This window comes from Scyliorhinus torazame, chromosome 1, assembly GCF_047496885.1.
Source record: "Scyliorhinus torazame isolate Kashiwa2021f chromosome 1, sScyTor2.1, whole genome shotgun sequence".
NCBI lineage: Eukaryota > Metazoa > Chordata > Chondrichthyes > Carcharhiniformes > Scyliorhinidae > Scyliorhinus > Scyliorhinus torazame.
The window spans coordinates 29178653-29195207 of record NC_092707.1 but is presented as its reverse complement, the minus strand read 5'-3'; the positions used below and the strand labels follow the sequence as shown (position 1 = coordinate 29195207).

Genomic DNA, 16555 nt, shown 5'->3' with positions numbered 1-16555 from the left:
AAAAGAGTTTGAGAAAGATTAAACTCATGATATCATTTGAGTGGTCCAATGTGCAGAAAAAGGTGACATATTTTGACAATAAAATTGAAGGGGCTTGAAGGATTTTTAAACTGAGTGTTATAATTTGAATAATCAACCTGTTATATGTCAGAATTTTAAAACATTTCTTTCCATTAGCAATTTAGGCTATGGATTTACTTCAAGAGGAATTCTTCGCTGGAGTCTCTTAAAACGTTACATTTTGAAATGGTATCAAATTCGTAAAAAAACAATCAGCAGTTTTGGCCATAGGCAGCAAGGGGTTGGTTATATGTTGCAACTGTTAGAATTCCCTTTGGAGAAACTTGTCTTTAAATTGAAATACCCTATTAATATGTTATTAATGATGTGGAGATATGGGGCGAAATTCTCCCCCAACGGCGCGATGTCCGGCGACTGGCGCCAAAGACGGCGCCAATCAGACGGGCATCGCGCCGGCCCAAAGGTGCGGAATGCTCCGCATCTTTGGCGGCCTAGCCCCAACATTGAGGGGCTAGGCCGACGCCGGAGGGATTTCCGCCCCGCCAGCTGGCGGAAATGGCGTTTGTTTCCCCGCCAGCTGGCGCGGAAATGCGGCGCATGCGCTGGAGCGTCAGCGGCCGCTGACAGTTTCCCGGCGCATGCGCTGGAGCGTCAGCGGCCGCTGACAGTTTCCCGGCGCATGCGCGGGAGCGTCAGCGGCCGCTGAAAGTTTCCCGCGCATGCGCAGTGGGGAGAGTCTCTTCCGCCTCCGCCATGGTGGAGGCCGTAGCGGAGGCGGAAGGGAAAGAGTGCCCTCACGGCACAGGAGGCCCGACCGCGGATCGGTGGGCCCCGATCGCGGGCCAGGCCACCGTGGGGGCACCCCCCGGGGCCAGATCGCCCCGCGCCCCCCCCAGGACCCCGCCCACGCCGCCTGGTCCCGCCGGTAAATACCAGGTTTGATTTACGCCGGCGGGACAGGCAATTACTGGGCGGGACTTCGGCCCATCCGGGCCGGAGAATTGAACGGGGGGGGTCCCGCCAACCGGCGCGGCCCGATTCCTGCCCCCGCCCAATCTCCGGTACCGGAGACTTCGGCGGGGGCGGGGGCGGGATTCACGGCGGCCAACGGCCATTCCACGACCCGGCGGGGGGTCGGAGAATGACGCCCATGGTGCTGGACTGGGATGGGCACAGTAAGAATTCTCACAACACCAGATTAAAGTTTATTTGAAATCACAAGCTTTCCCGTACCGGCCTCCCCGAACAGGCACCGGAATATGGCAACTAGGGGCTTTTCACAGCAACTTTATTTGAAGCCTACTTGTGACAATAAGCGATTTTCATTTCATTTTCATTCATTCAAACGCTGCTCTTTCATCAGGTGAAGTGGAGGCAGGTTCACAAACACAGCATATGTAGGCAGAGTCTGTGTGACTGTGGGAGGTGATGGACAGCATGGGGACAATGCAGGCAGGGTAGGGAAGGTCCAGGGGCCGGAAGGATTCCCAGTGGAGTTTTATAAAATGTTTTGGGGCAGACCTGGGGCCACTGCTGGTGAGAGCGTACAATGAAGCAAGGGAGAGAGGGCAGAACTCCTCCCTACATTGTCACAAGCTTCCATCTCCCTGATATTAAAGAAGGATAAGGATCTGGAGCATTGTGGGTTGTACCGCCTGATATAATTTCTTTCTTTATTTTTATTTTATAAATTTAGAGTACCCAATTCATTTTTTCCAATTAAGGGGCAATTAAGGCCAATCCACCTACCCTGCACATCTTTGGGTTGTGGGGGCGAAACCCAAGCAAACGGGGAGAAAGTGCAAACTTCACAAGGACAGTGACCCAGAGCCAGGATCAAACTTGGGACCTCGGCGCCGTGAGGCAGCAGTGCTAACTACTGCACCACCGTGCTGCCAACTGATATCATTTCTGAATGTAGATGCCAAACTGTTGGCGAAGGTGCTGGCCTCGCGAATCAAGGACTGTGTCCCGGGAGTGACAGGCGAAGATCAAACGGCTTGTAGGAAGGGGAGGCAGTTGACAGCGAACATGGGGAGGCTGCTTAATGTAATCATGATGCCTTCGGAGGGGCAGGAGGTGAAGGTAGTGGTGGCGGTGGACGCGGAGAAGGCATTCGATAGGGTGGAGTGGGAGTATCTGCTGGAGATGTTAGGGAGGTTCGGGTTCAGGCAGGGGTTTATAGATTGGGTCCGATTGCTGTATCAGGCACCGGTACTGTGTATGCGGACGAACCGAGTGAGTTCAGGACACTTGAGGCTGGATCGGGGGACGAAGCAGGGGTGCCCGCACTCCCCATTGCTCTTCACCTTGGCGATAGAGCCACAGTCAATGGTGCTTAGGGCGTTGAGGAACTGGAGAGGGATTGAGCGGGTGTGAGGGGGCATTGAGCACAGGGTCTCATTGTATGCGGACGACCTGTTGCTGTATGCTTTAGACACATTGGGCAGTATCAGAGGCATCATGGGGATTTAAGAGGAATTTGGCCAGTTCTAGGGATACAAGTTGAATATGGGGAAGAGCGAGATGTTCCAGATTGAGACTAGAGGGCAGGAAAGGAGGTAAGAGAGTTGTCTTTCAGGGTGGAATGGGCAAGCTTTAGATACTTGAGTATCCAAGTGACGTGGAGCTGGGCGCAGCTGCACACGTTGAACCTGGCTCAGCTGGTGGAGCAGATGAAAGTGGATTTCAAGAGGTGGGGTGTGCTGCCGCTGTCGCTGGCAGGGCAGGTGCAGACGATGCTGCCAAGGTCTCTGTTTGTGTTCCAAAACCTCACAGTCTTCATCCCTTATTTTTAAGAAGTTTGATGCATTGATCTCTGGATTTGTGGGGGCGGGGAAGACCCCTCAGGTTAGGAGGGCTTTTTGGGAGAAGCACGAGAGGGGGGGGCGGGGGGGGGGGGGGGTGGCGGCAGGACTGGCGCTGTCAAACATGTTGAATTACTACTGGGCGGCGAATATTGCTATGGTTAGGAAATGGGCCGTGGGGGAGGGGTCATTGTGGGATCAGATGGAGATAGGGGAACATGTTCGAGGGCTTTGTTGTCGGTGCTTCTACCGTTGCCACCTGGTAGGTACTCCGTGAGCCCAGTGGTGGTGTTGGCCCTAAGGGTGTGGGGGCAATGGAGGCAGCATTTGGGACTGGAGGGTGCCTCGGTGTAGGCACTGATTTGTGACAACCACAGGTTTGCGACGGGGTGGGGGGGGGGGCGGAGTTGAATGTGAGGCTTCGGGGCTGGCAGCAGGCAGGGATTGAGCAATTTGGCAATCTGTTCATAGGGGGAAAATTTGCGAAGTTGGAGGACCTGGAGGCAGAGTACGAGTTGCCCAGGGGGAACGTCTTTAAGTACCTGCAGGTCGGAGACTTTGTAAGGAGAGAGGTGCCGTCCTTTCCTGGGCTGCCGCCCCTGGGGTTGTAAGACAAGGTGCTGTAGAGGGACGAGATGGGGAGGGGAAGGTGTCCGATGTTTATAAGGAGTTGATGGAATGGGAGGGATCCCTGGTGGGGGAATAAACCGTAAGTGGGAGGAGGAGCTGGGAGGGGAGGTGGGGGGCCGATACGTGGGAAGAGACCTTGCGGAGGGTGAACGCGTCCTTATCATGTGCGAGGCAAAGCCTCATCCAGTATAAAATGATACATAGGGCACATATGACGTTCGCAAGGATGAGTATGTTCTTTGAGGGGGTAGAGGATAGGGGTGTGTGGGGGTGGGCCGTGAATCACGTCCACATGTTCTGGGTGTGTCCAAAGTTGAAGGGGTTCTGTCAGGGGTTCGCGGCCTTGATGTCTGAGCTATTGGGATTGGGAGTGGACGTGGTCTCGAGTCCAGAGGTGGCGATATTCAGGGTGTCGGAAGACCTGGGAGTCCAGGGGGTGAGAGAGGCCCATGTCTTGGCCTTTACCTCCCTGATAGCCCGGAGATGGATTTTGCTCGGGTGGCGGGACTCAGAGCCCCGAAAGCGGGGGTGTGGTTGAATGACCTGGTGGAACTCCTGAGGCTGGAGAAGGTTATGTTCGTCTTGAGGGGTCAGTGGGCCGGGGGGGTGGGGGGGGGGGTGCTGTTAAGAGAGTTGAAATGGGGAAGGCAGGATGTGGGAAGGTGGTGGTATTAGGGGAGCAGGGGGTGAGCTGCTTTTCAGGCACAGTATGGCCGTTGGATAGCGCCCTAGGTGTTGTTTAATGGCATGACTTCCTCCATCACTTTGCTGATGATGAGAATGTTGACAGATTTCTTAATTGGCTAGATTAGATTTGCTTGACTTCTTGGGGATTGAATATACCTGGACAATTTTCCACATTGGTGGATAAATGATGGTGCCATAATTTTACTGAAACAGCCTAACTAGAGGAGCAGCTAGCTGAGATGCCATAATATTTATAGATTGACCCCATATTATTTAGACTCAAATCCTACCCACGAGGTGAAATTTATCTTTCTCCCATTTTGCACAGATAAGTTGGTGATTTATTTTGCTGTAGAGAACAGGGGCGAAATTCTCCGGAAACGGCGCGATGTCCGCCGACTGGCGCCCAAAACGGCGCAAATCAGACAGGCATCGCGCCGCCCCAAAGGTGCGGAATCCTCCGCATCTTTGGGGGCCGAGCCCCAACCTTGAGGGGCTAGGTTGGCGCCGGACGAATTTCCGCCCCGCCAGCTGGTGGAAAAGGCCTTTGGTGCTCCGCCAGCTGGCGCGGAAATGACATCTCTGGGCGGCGCATGCGCGGGAGCGTAACGGCCGCTGACAGCTTCCCACGCATGCGCAGTGGAGGGAGTCTCTTCCGCCTCCGCCATGGTGGAGACGCCATTGATCCCTCGAAGACGCCATTGATCTCCAAATGCTCCAGGATGTCGCTGTCTTGCCAGTGAATCGTGCATACACGTGCATGATTTTCAGGTGGTGGTCGCACATGAGCTGGACATTCAGGGAATGGAAGCCCTTCCTGTTAATGAAAGGTGTTCCCAGACAGCCAGTGCATGCAAAGCGACATGCCCCCTAGACCTGGGATGACAGCCAGTGCATGCAAAGCGACATGCCCCCTAGACCTGGGATGGCAGAGAATCCTGTTGCCCAGGCATCTGGTGGACTTGATCCAGATCAAAGTTTATATAGTTAGCTGCCTGAGCAAACAGGGCATCCGTGACTTCATGGATGCAACTTGTGGGCTGTTGGTTGGGATATGTCACACAAGTCCTTGCTCCAGTCCTGGAATGAATCCGAGGTGTCAAAGTTCAGGGCTGCGGTGACCTTGACAGACACTGGGAGCGGGAAGCCTCCTCCACCATGTAGTGCCAGTCCACAAGGATATGGCATAGGTGCTGCACCATCCACTTGTTGAGGCGGAGCCTCCTGTGGCACATGCTGTCCGATATCTCTTCAAACGACCAGCGACGCCCGTACATCTTGGGCTGTCGCCGGCCTCCCTCTTTGAGTCCCTCCCTGGCTTGATAGGTGGCCGGATCCTCAGGGCATGGAGCAGACTCCTGCACATGGGCCGACATCTCGGGCCTCTGCCAACGCTGCTGCCACCGCCTTCTCCGTGAGGACAGCTGCTGGGGGGTCCACAGAATCATCCATGCTATGATTTCAATAAGGAATCGGAGAGGACGTGAGACCGATAACCAGTTATGGCTGGTTTCCAGCTTTGACAAAGAGTCATTGGACTCGAAACGTTAGCTCTTTTCTCTCCCTACAGATGCTGCCAGACTTGCTGAGATTTTCCAGCATTTTCTCTCTCGTTTCAAATTCCAGCATCCGCAGTCATTTGCTTTTAACCAGTTATGGTTTCTACCTCGTCACCCTCTAATCCCCCCAGCTTTCCTCACCCTTACATTCCCTGCCAAATCGCACGGTGCTATCCAACGACCCACTTGTGCTGCACATGCACCCCCGACCACAGCATGGGCCCCTGGGCACCGAGCCCCGGACCCCAGACCCCCACCGGGAACGGAACTGGGCCCAGGGACCACCCCCACCCCCCCACAGCCCCCGAGACACATATACACACGCACCCTCTGGTGCCAGGGGTGTCCCCAGTGCTGTGGCCGAGCTCTAGGGTGTATGGTTGTTGACTGCTGGCCCTGTGGCTGTACACCCTCCAGTGTTCAGGCAATGTATCCGAGCTGCAAAGTCTGATCGGGGTGCCAGGCAGTAACACCCTCCTGAGACATGGCACATCTACCTATGGGTATCCACCTGGGAGCTGTGTAGTGCTCCCATTGCTAACATTGCCAATTCTCTATTAGCGATAGCCTTCACCTGTGGGTCTACAAGCTTTCACGGTTGATAGGCATAAAAGTGACCTGCGCCATATTATCATGGTCGAGGCTCTGCCCTGGGGGTGTTCGGTGGGACGGACAGGAAGCTGAAGTCGCCCCTGGTATGGGTACACGTGATTCGGGGGGAGGCATGTCGGACCCGCGGGTATTAAGCTCCACCCCCCCCCTCCCCAGCCCGGGGGTGACCCCCACCACTGGTCGCTGACACCCTTGAATACCCCCCGAACACTGGAACGGTAGCCCCTGTGCCCCTAGACAGACTGCCTGTCTACCGAGATGGCTACTCACCTCCTCCGATCCCTATAGCAGCCATTTCACTAGCTTCATGTATTTAATTAGGTGTGCTAAACGGCATCTGTGTGTCCGCTCACTAGGGAGCTGGTTAGATCACGGGAGGCCATTAGACAACGGGATGGAGATTGGCCTTAATTGGTGACTATTGGTTTCTCACCACGCTGCAGCAGAATCCTGATCTCGCCAAGGTGAGCAGGCGGTTAGATCGGAAACCGATTGGCGCCTGGTGTGCTTCCCAATTTCGGACTCTCCCGCTATCTAACCGGCATGCTGGGATTTGCGCATGGCTTGGCACGGCCGTTAGATCGCGCCCAATTACCATTAGATGTGGTTCTGTAATTGGACAGCATTTTCGGAACAATGACAAGTATGTTAAGAATTATATTAATAATCAATTTAAGATTATCAGTCGGGCTTGCCATGTTCAGCTCGCTAAAAGCTGCATATATGCATATGCAGGAACCTGGCCTCTGCAGGCAAACGGAATATGTCCAGACATTTCACCTTTTTTAAATAAACATTGGTGACTCTACATCATCTGTAACAACTTCCATGACCAAGGACATTGGAAAGATATAGAACCTTTGTTAGTTTCTCCCAGACCTCCAGTCAATATTTTTATTTTATCCTTTTCTGAGTCGGCATCAGGGTCAGCCACCTGAAGCCAGCAGGTGCCTCTTTAAATATACATATCAGGGTTATTTTGTTGACATAGATAGTTTCTATTATAAATATGGAGACCAGAGTCATAATGACAGTATAAAAATAAGGAGGAAAAGTGCATGAGTTTAAAATGGGTCTGCATGCTGGGCCCTATCTTCAGCTGAAGACTACACTTGGTGGTTTTCACTCTGTGTAAGATCATTGGAAACCGAGGGGTGAAGGAGACAATTTCAGAAGTAAGACTAATTTTTATTTAAATGGGTTTGTAGTCTGCACACACATAATAAACACTTTAAACAATTAATGTCCTCCATTGTCATCTCTGTAAATGCTAATCTACTTAAATAATTAAATGTTCACTTAAATGCCTGTTAAAATTTCATTGGCTAGACAGCACTGTCATTGAATAATGCAAATGTCACGTTTTAAGGTCTCCAATCAGTTCTATTGTAAAAACAGATTTTTTTCTTTTTAAATAAAATTGTATTGACGTCAAATCAATATTTACAGAAGGACACTTAGTAATTTTGGACAGATGAAGGGAGAGGGAACTAGTTCTTAAAAGGGCCAACATTTCAAACAAAAAATGTGTCTGCAATACTTTTCATTCAATGATGCATAATGTGAGAATGCAAAACATGTTTTAAAGAATTATATTATCCGCACCTAATGTTGTGGTTAAAAGAATACACCGCTCTCCTCCCTGACTAAATAAAAATAAGGTTCGCCACATGTTTGTAAATTAAGACAGTACCCTTTTTAAAGAAAGTAATGCCTAACTAGTCAGTTTTAAAGTTGCTGGATTGTGCAAATCCAGTGTCCCATTCTTTCTTAAACATTGCCAACGAACCAGAAGTGACATAAGGGAAAAAATGTTTATGTAGGGAGTTATGATGATCTAGAATTGAGTGCCTGATAGGCAGGTGGAAAAACATTCAATACCACTTTCAAAAAGGAATTTGGATAAATACTTAGCACAGAAGAAAATATTTCAGGGCAATAAAAAAGAGCAGAGGAGTGGGACCAATTGGATATCTCTTTCAAAGAGCCAGGACAGACAAAGTGGCCTGAATGGATTACTTCTGAGCGGTATCATTCTTTGATCACCTCTATGCCTACTATTTTTTGGTCACTATATATCCTTAATATTGAAGAAAATAAAGCTAGGGGCCAGATTTTTGCCATAACGGAGAGCCTGCACATTGAGACAAAAATCCTGGAAATGGCTGAAATTTCTAAGTCCCACCTCTGAACCCAGAATTTCCCATCTTTCTGGGGCTGGAATCGGGCTGGGATATGCACTTGCACTCATTTGCAAAGGGAGCTGGCCATTTAAATCACCCTCCACTGAAGTGGGATTTTGGAAGGTCAGAAGCTTGAAACCCGAGGCATGTAGATTAGAACAGATAACAGGACATCGGAACTTGGTGGATTTGTTTGGAGTGATAAGGTACCCCTTTGGAGAGGATCCCAGGCACCTTTGGGAAAGTTAAAGCAATTTTTAGGATTTTAAAAAGTGAACATGATTATCACTTTTTGCACACAAACTGATTGAAACTGTCAAGCTGTCAAAAAGCTGACCAGCTGTCAAAGAACTGTCCAGCCGCCAAGGATCTTTTAAACAGTTGTGCAACTGTCACAGAACTGTCCAACCACCAAGGAACTATTAAAGAGTTGTCCAGCAGTTGAGGAGCTGTCGAGTTATCAACAAACTGTTAAAGAGCTGTTCAGCTGTCAAGCAATTATCAAGCTATCAAGGAACTGTTAACCAGCTGTACTGCAATCAAAAAACTCCCCAGTTACCAAGGAATGGTTAAAGAGCTGTCCAGGCATCAAGGAATTGTCAAGCTGTCAAGAATGTGTCAGCTATCCAGATGTCAAGGAACTGTCCATCAATCAGGGAACAGTTATAGTGCTGTACAGCTGTCAAATAACTGTCCAGCTGGCATGGAACTGTTAAATAGCTGTCAAAACTATCAGTGCTGCTGAGGAACTGTCTAATGTTACTAGTGAGTAAGCATAGAAGGAGTAAAGGCAAAGGGTGATGGTTAGGGGCATGGGTTGGCATGAATTGTCACCAAGTGGGAATGGGGTATGGGGCAATAGAGTGTGTGGAGGGTCATGGGCTGGCATAGGTGTGCAAGGGGCAATGGGGTGGAAGGGTACATGGGTTGTCATAGGGAATGTGAGGGGCCATGGGAGTGGAGGCATGGGTTGGCATAGGTTGGCAAGGATGGGGCACAGGGAGTGCTTGGGGGTGTGTGAGGGGCTATGTTTTGTTTCATTGTTATTTTTTATTTATTTAAGCATGGTGCTGAAGCACAGAGGCAGGCCTTGTACCAGCTCAACTCCCCACCTGGTAGTCTCTGCACTCAGTCTGCTTCTGCACATGGAAGCTTCTGCAATCGTTCCTGGGTCACCCGTCTGACTATTTCAGTCCGCCCCCTGACCGATAATCAAACCTGTGGGAGGCCGTTTTAAAGGTTGGATCCACCGAGGCTTGGAAATCTTTCGACTCTGTGGACCCCCCCACCGGCTCAACGACAACAATCTGAGCAAACTTGCAATCTCTTTTGTAAATATGGATTTTGACCCTTAATTAAATTGGCTCAGATGCTAAACGCAAACATCCAAACATGTAGATGATTCTTGAAATCCAGTGATATTCTCCTTCAATGGCTCAATGGACAAAGCAAACTTTTTGTGGTACTGAGCAATACAGCTAAGAAAGGTTTCTGGTTCCATTCCTGCTTTATGCTGATTTAGGATTCTGAATTACCCGATCTCAGCCAAGTAAGAACACTATCAATAATCCAAGGTTCCTATTCCTCATCATAATCAAATGATTTCTTGCAAAGTGCAAGTAGCGACAGGATATGACTTGGCTATCTTGTTCTGCAGGGACAAAAAACCCACTAGTAGTTATAACTTAGACATTCAGCACTGGTAGCATGAGTGAGACTGATAGCAGCCGTAGAACTGCCCCTCAAAAGGGATCGATGCACTCAGGAGAAAGGAGAGACCGAGACCCAAAATAAATATAAATATCCCAAACAACACTAGCCTTGGACATTTTTTGGAAATGCTGACTCACCATGCCTTTGTTTCCAATCCCATTTGTTGTGCAGATTTTGAGCAATTTGAAAGATATAGGCTTCTTGTTCAACTCAGCTCCGAGGGCTGGTGTACCTGAGTGGATATACATTCCAGTCGATTGCTATGCAATTTTCAAGGGAGGAAATAAAAATAGTTCAGAAACATCAGGATTTAGGAATAGAAAAAGGTAATTCCACCAGTCTGCCTCATCATGTTATTTAGGTGCACAATTATTCAATCATTTTTGATTTACCTCCTGATTTGGCACTAGCCTTTTTGTTCTACTTCAATGGTTAATGTGGTTGTGGCATGGTATTCCCGCTCTTAAACAATTTACTTAACTCATTTCCTCTTGTTAACAGAATACTCATGAGTTGACAGTCACATTAGTTAGACTTTTATGCTTTTTGCAATGCATGATTCACAGCTTAAGTACATGACTGGAGCTTCTCCCATACGTGTAGTAATTTATCCTCCAACCTTAGTTTCAATGTGCTACTGCTGTTACTCGCTTGCTACTGTTGGATATGTAGGTTAGATTGGGTACATGTAAACAGATAAAATGGGTGGGTCTAAACTCATAAGGCCCTTCAAGCTGCCCCATTCAGATATGCACACCATTGACCAACCACTAATCTTCTGGGAGTGACAAAAATCAGGGGAATAACCTGCTTCCAATTTTGAAAACACTGGTAAATTTCTTTATCAATCGTGACAATTGGACCTACCAACAACTTCATCCCTGTAGCCAGGAATGTTCTCTTCACTTAGGAAACTGTCAAGTTGCCTTTTGAAGCACAGGAGTAAATCCACACCTACTTTTAGGTAGTCTGATCCACACTAGCCTGTGAAAAGGATTCCTGCCATCACTAATCATACACTCCGATTTTAAACTGCACTATCCAGAACACACAAAAAATGTATCATCTTCTTAAAATGGACTTCTTACGGACTCCTCAATCTATGCATTCAAACTGGTCAGCCTCCACATTAATCAGTGCCAAAATAATTTGGTGATTTTGACAATCTGGTCACTGTATCATATTTAGCTATTTGTTTCAAAGGAAAGCCAAGTGTTTTATCTCACCTGCTGTCGAGCTGGAGCAGATGGACACCAACCTCGCTCTTGTGTGTAGGCATAGCGCTGGTCACTGCTTGACTCCATATCGACCATAAGTGTGTACGTCTTTTCTGGGTCTAGCCCATGCAGAGTGACCATGATTGATGGGAACAAACACCTGGGAATAATATAAGATACTCAATTCACTTTGTCTACAAAATGGTAAAATTATGTCACGGCCAATTGTACCTGTGAAACATCCATGTCATTATTAAAGAATGCTTAATGACCTCGTGCCTTCTCAGAGATTTTGTTGTTGCCAGAGGGGTTAGTAAAGGATGTGAAATTCTCTACTGAAAGAGATGTTCTAAGCATAGAAAATAGACGCAGGAGTCAGGTCCTTGAGCCTGCTCTGCCATCCACTATGATTAGGGCTGATCACCCAACTCAGTAACGTGTTTCCCCTTTCCCCCACATATCCTTTGATCCCTTTTCCCCCAAGAGCTACATCTAACTCCTTCTTGGAAACATGTGGGCGAGATTCTCCATTTCAGAAACATTTTGCAATTCTCCCAAAAGGGAACAAAGTCCCCCAACGAGCATGTTTAGCCACGTGTTTCCCAGCACTCGCAGCAACTTGCATTGAATAAGGGGCCTGATTTGGAAATGCGCGGCCAAGGCCGCACATAGCTCAGTTTTGTACAGTGGGGAGCACCGTTCTCCGGAACTCCCCATTGTAACGAGAGAGGCCTCTGTAACAATCCCCGACCTCCCCCCCACCCCCCAGCCCAAAAGCAATATGGGAGGGTCCCCACACCACCCACATTGGGCATCCCAGCCCAATCACATGCGTGCAAAAAATGCCAGCTTGGCACCAGGGCAGTGCCACCCTGGCAGTGCCACCTAGGACCTTGGTAGTGCCAGGCATGCATCCAGGTGGCAGTGCCAGGCTGGCGCTTCTATCATGTCAGACTGGCACTGCCAGGTTACCCAGGTGGCACCAGCAGTGCCAGTGCACCATCCTGCCCAAAGGTCATGCAGCTGGAGCCTCCAATCCCTTGGGAGAGAACCTCGAGTGCCATCCCATGTGGTCCCGTTTGTGGGACCCAGTGCTGAACGGCGCTCGCCCGAGGTCTCCAAGGCAAAGGAGTTGAATCCCAAAGCCTCAGGTATCTTAGGAATCTGCACATTGGAGTAAGGCTTACCGTCTCACTCTAATGTGCAGATTTGCTAAAAAGTGATCCTGCCCACATCTCGCGAGATTGTGTTGAATCCCGAAGGGTGCTGACAGCTGGGTAGATCCCGGAGCGGGGTTTCAACGGCCACACTGTGCCGTGGCCAGCCGCTTTTCTGGCGCAGTGTGGCTCTTGGATCGGTTCCTAAGTGTCGTTTGATAGTGGTGGGGAACTCACCGGCGGGAAACTACCTGAAAAACCTGCCACAATTTCCCCCCTAAGTGTTGACGCTGGGACTGAATCGGTGGACTTGTATGACAACTAAACATGGAACACGATCGATTATAATGAAAAATGGTGTCCGATTCACCGGGGTCGGGTTTGCCACTCGAGCGGCTGACAAGCTGCAGCTGCATATTAGCACTCCACTCCCCACACACTCAACCCAGCCAACAAAATGACATTGAGCTGGGTACCCTACTGGAGGCCGTGGAGGAGAGGCGGGCCATCCTGTTTCCTGGGGTGGGAAGGCATAATCACACCTGCGCCCCCAACTGGAGGGTGACTGAACCCCACCCCCTGGCAGTGTGTGTGCTCCCCACTCTGTGTCATGTGAAAGTACCTTTAAGAAATTGGTGTTTAAGAAATGTACCTTTAAGAAATTGGTGTTTATCAGTGATGTCAGAGTATGGGTGGAGCTGGGCTGTCTGTCAGCTTTTTACTTTCGTTTTTGGCTGTTTGCTGCAGGGTGTGTTTTACTTTTGTTTTCAGTGTTGGAGCTGAAGCCAGACAAACCAGGTGTACTGCTGTTCTCTCTGCCATGAAAAGACTATCTCTTGATCATTTGATGAATTCAGAATTATAAATGTTCTCCGTAGTGAATGTAAACCTAATGTGCTTCTGTTAAAAGGTGTTTCTTTTGTCTTCTGGATGTTGTTTGAGAAGTTATTAAGTATTATTTCGTGTTGTATTCTTTGGGGGTTATATTTGAATTGATGGTTGCTAAGATGTTCACTGAGTTCATAGAATAAACATTGTTTTGCTTTAAAAAAAATACTTTTCCATTTCTGCTGTGCCACACCTGTAGAGTGGGCCGTGTGCTCCCCATACCACAATCTAGTAAACGTTGTGGGTCAGGTGAACTCCATGACACACTTTGGGGTTCTCTAAACCCTGGCCCATAACATCTGCACCACATGCCAGCGCCCATACCGGGTGCCCTGGCCATGACGGCCATCAGCTTCCCGCCCTCTGTAATGCCCGCATGAGTGTCTCACACCGGGCATTATATGTCTCCCCCTCGATAATAGAAACATAGACAAAAGGAGCAGGAGCCACATGGAACATGGGACATTTAGCCACATGGAGGACGCCATTCATCCCTTCCAGGCTGCTCCAGGGACTACATAATATAATAATCTGTAATAATCTTTATTGTCACAAATAGGCTGCCATTAACACTGCAATGAAGTCACTGTGAAAAGCCCCTAGTCACATTCCGGCGCCTGTTCGAGTACACAGAGGGAGAATTCAGAATGTCCAAATTACTTAACATTCTTTAGGAGGAAACCGTGATGGGCTGTGAGCAACCATGCAGCGCCTGCAGGTGCAGTTCGAGGAGTCCAACCGCTACATAGGCAGGAAGCGGTGCCGACAATGTGTGCTACCCAGGCCAACACCAAATGACCATGGGTCAGGGTGTCCAAGGCCCGGGGCACTCTGTGCGAGCAGTAGCCGAGGCACAGGACAGGGCTGAGGGTAGTGGGTGCCTGGAACTCACTACCGGAGGAGGTAGTGGAAGCAGGGACGATAGGGACATTTAAGGGGCATCTTGACAAATATATGAATAGGATGGGAATAGAAGGATACGGACCCAGGAAGTGTAGAAGATTGTAGTTTAGTCGGGCAGTATGGTCGGCACGGGCTTGGAGGGCCGAAGGGCCTGTTCCTGTGCTGTACATTTCTTTGTTCTTTGTTCTTTGTAAGAAGGATAAATACGGCAATTTTCGGGAACCTTGGATAACGAGAGATATTGTAGGCCTCGTCAAAAAGAAAAAGGAGGCATTTGTCAGGGCTAAAAGGCTGGGAACAGACGAAGCCTGTGTGGAATATAAGGAAAGTAGGAAGGAACTTAAGCAAGGAGTCCGGAGGGCTAGAAGGGGTCATGAAAAGTCATTGGCAAATAGGGTTAAGGAAAATCCCAAGGCTTTTTACACGGACATAAAAAGCAAGAGGGTAGCCAGGGAAAGGGTTGGCCCACTGAAGGATAGGCAAGGGAATCTATGTGTGGAGCCAGAGGAAATGGGCGAGGTACTAAATGAATACTTTGCATCAGTATTCACCAAAGAGAAGGAATTGGTAGATGTTGAGTCTGGAGAAGGGGGTGTAGATAGCCTGGGTCACATTGTGATCCAAAAAGACGAGGTGTTGGGTGTCTTAAAAAATATTAAGGTAGATAAGTCCCCAGGGCCTGATGGGATCTACCCCAGAATACTGAAGGAGGCTGGAGAGGAAATTGCTGAGGCCTTGACAGAAATCTTTGGATCCTCGCTGTCTTCAGGGGATGTCCCGGAGGACTGGAGAATAGCCAATGTTGTTCCTCTGTTTAAGAAGGGTAGCAAGGATAATCCCGGGAACTACAAGCTGGTGAGCCTTACTTCAGTGGTAGGGAAATTACTGGAGAGAATTCTTCGAGACAGGATCTACTCCCATTTGGAAGCAAATGGACGTATTAGTGAGAGGCAGCACGGTTTTGTGAAGGGGAGGTCGTGTCTCACTAACTTGATAGAGTTTTTCGAGGAGGTCACTAAGATGATTGATGCAGGTAGGGCAGTAGATGTTGTCTATATGGACTTCAGTAAGGCCTTTGACAAGGTCCCTCATGGTAGACTAGTACAAAAGGTGAAGTCACACGGGATCAGGGGTGAACTGGCAAGGTGGATACAGAACTGGCTAGGCCATAGAAGGCAGAGGGTAGCAATGGAGGGATGCTTTTCTAATTGGAGGGCTGTGACCAGTGGTGTTCCACAGGGATCAGTGTTGGGACCTTTGCTGTTTGTAGTATGTATCAATGATTTGGAGGAAAATGTAACTGGTCTGATTAGTAAGTTTGCAGACGACACAAAGGTTGGTGGAATTGCGGATAGCGATGAGGACTGTCTGAGGATACAGCAGGATTTAGATTGTTGGAGACTTGGGCGGAGAGATGGCAGATGGAGTTTAATCCGGACAAATGTGAGGTAATGCATTTTGGAAGGGCTAATGCAGGTAGGGAATATACAGTGAATGGTAGAACCCTCAAGAGTATTGAAAGTCAAAGAGATCTAGGAGTACAGGTCCACAGGTCATTGAAAGGGGCAACACAGGTGGAGAAGGTAGTCAAGAAGGCATACGGCATGCTTGCCTTCATTGGCCGGGGCATTGAGTATAAGAATTGGCAAGTCATGTTGCAGCTGTATAGAACCTTAGTTAGGCCACACTTGGAGTATAGTGTTCAATTCTGGTCGCCACACTACCAGAAGGATGTAGAGGCTTTAGAGAGGGTGCAGAAGAGATTTACCAGAATGTTGCCTGGTATGGAGGGCATAAGCTATGAGGAGCGATTGAATAAACTCGGTTTGTTCTCACTGGAACGAAGGAGGTTGAGGGGCGACCTGATAGAGGTATACAAAATTATGAGGGGCATAGACAGAGTGGATAGTCAGAGGCTTTTCCCCAGGGTAGAGGGGTCAATTACTAGGGGGCATAGGTTTAAGGTGAGAGGGGCAAGGTTTAGAGTAGATGTACGAGGCAAGTGTTTTACGCAGAGGGTAGTGGGTGCCTGGAACTCACTACCGGAGGAGGTAGTGGAAGCAGGGACGATAGGGACATTTAAGGGGCATCTTGACAAATATATGAATAGGATGAGAATAGAAGGATACGGACCCAGGAAGTGTAGAAGATTGTAGTTTAGTCGGGCAGTATGGTCGG

At 49.0% G+C, this 16555-nt stretch overlaps 1 protein-coding gene across 1 annotated transcript in view; it reads right to left on the bottom strand.

Moving 5' to 3' along the window:
• fam222aa (family with sequence similarity 222 member Aa) overlaps positions 1-16555 on the bottom strand; it is a 624697-nt gene that overhangs the window by 550245 nt on the left and 57897 nt on the right. Inside the window, exons 2-3 of the mRNA XM_072479809.1 lie at positions 11439-11589; positions 10350-10472 (exon numbers count right to left, since the gene is read on the bottom strand). Coding sequence (XP_072335910.1) covers positions 10350-10472; positions 11439-11589 — 274 coding nt within the window. The remainder of the gene's footprint in view (positions 1-10349; positions 10473-11438; positions 11590-16555) is intronic.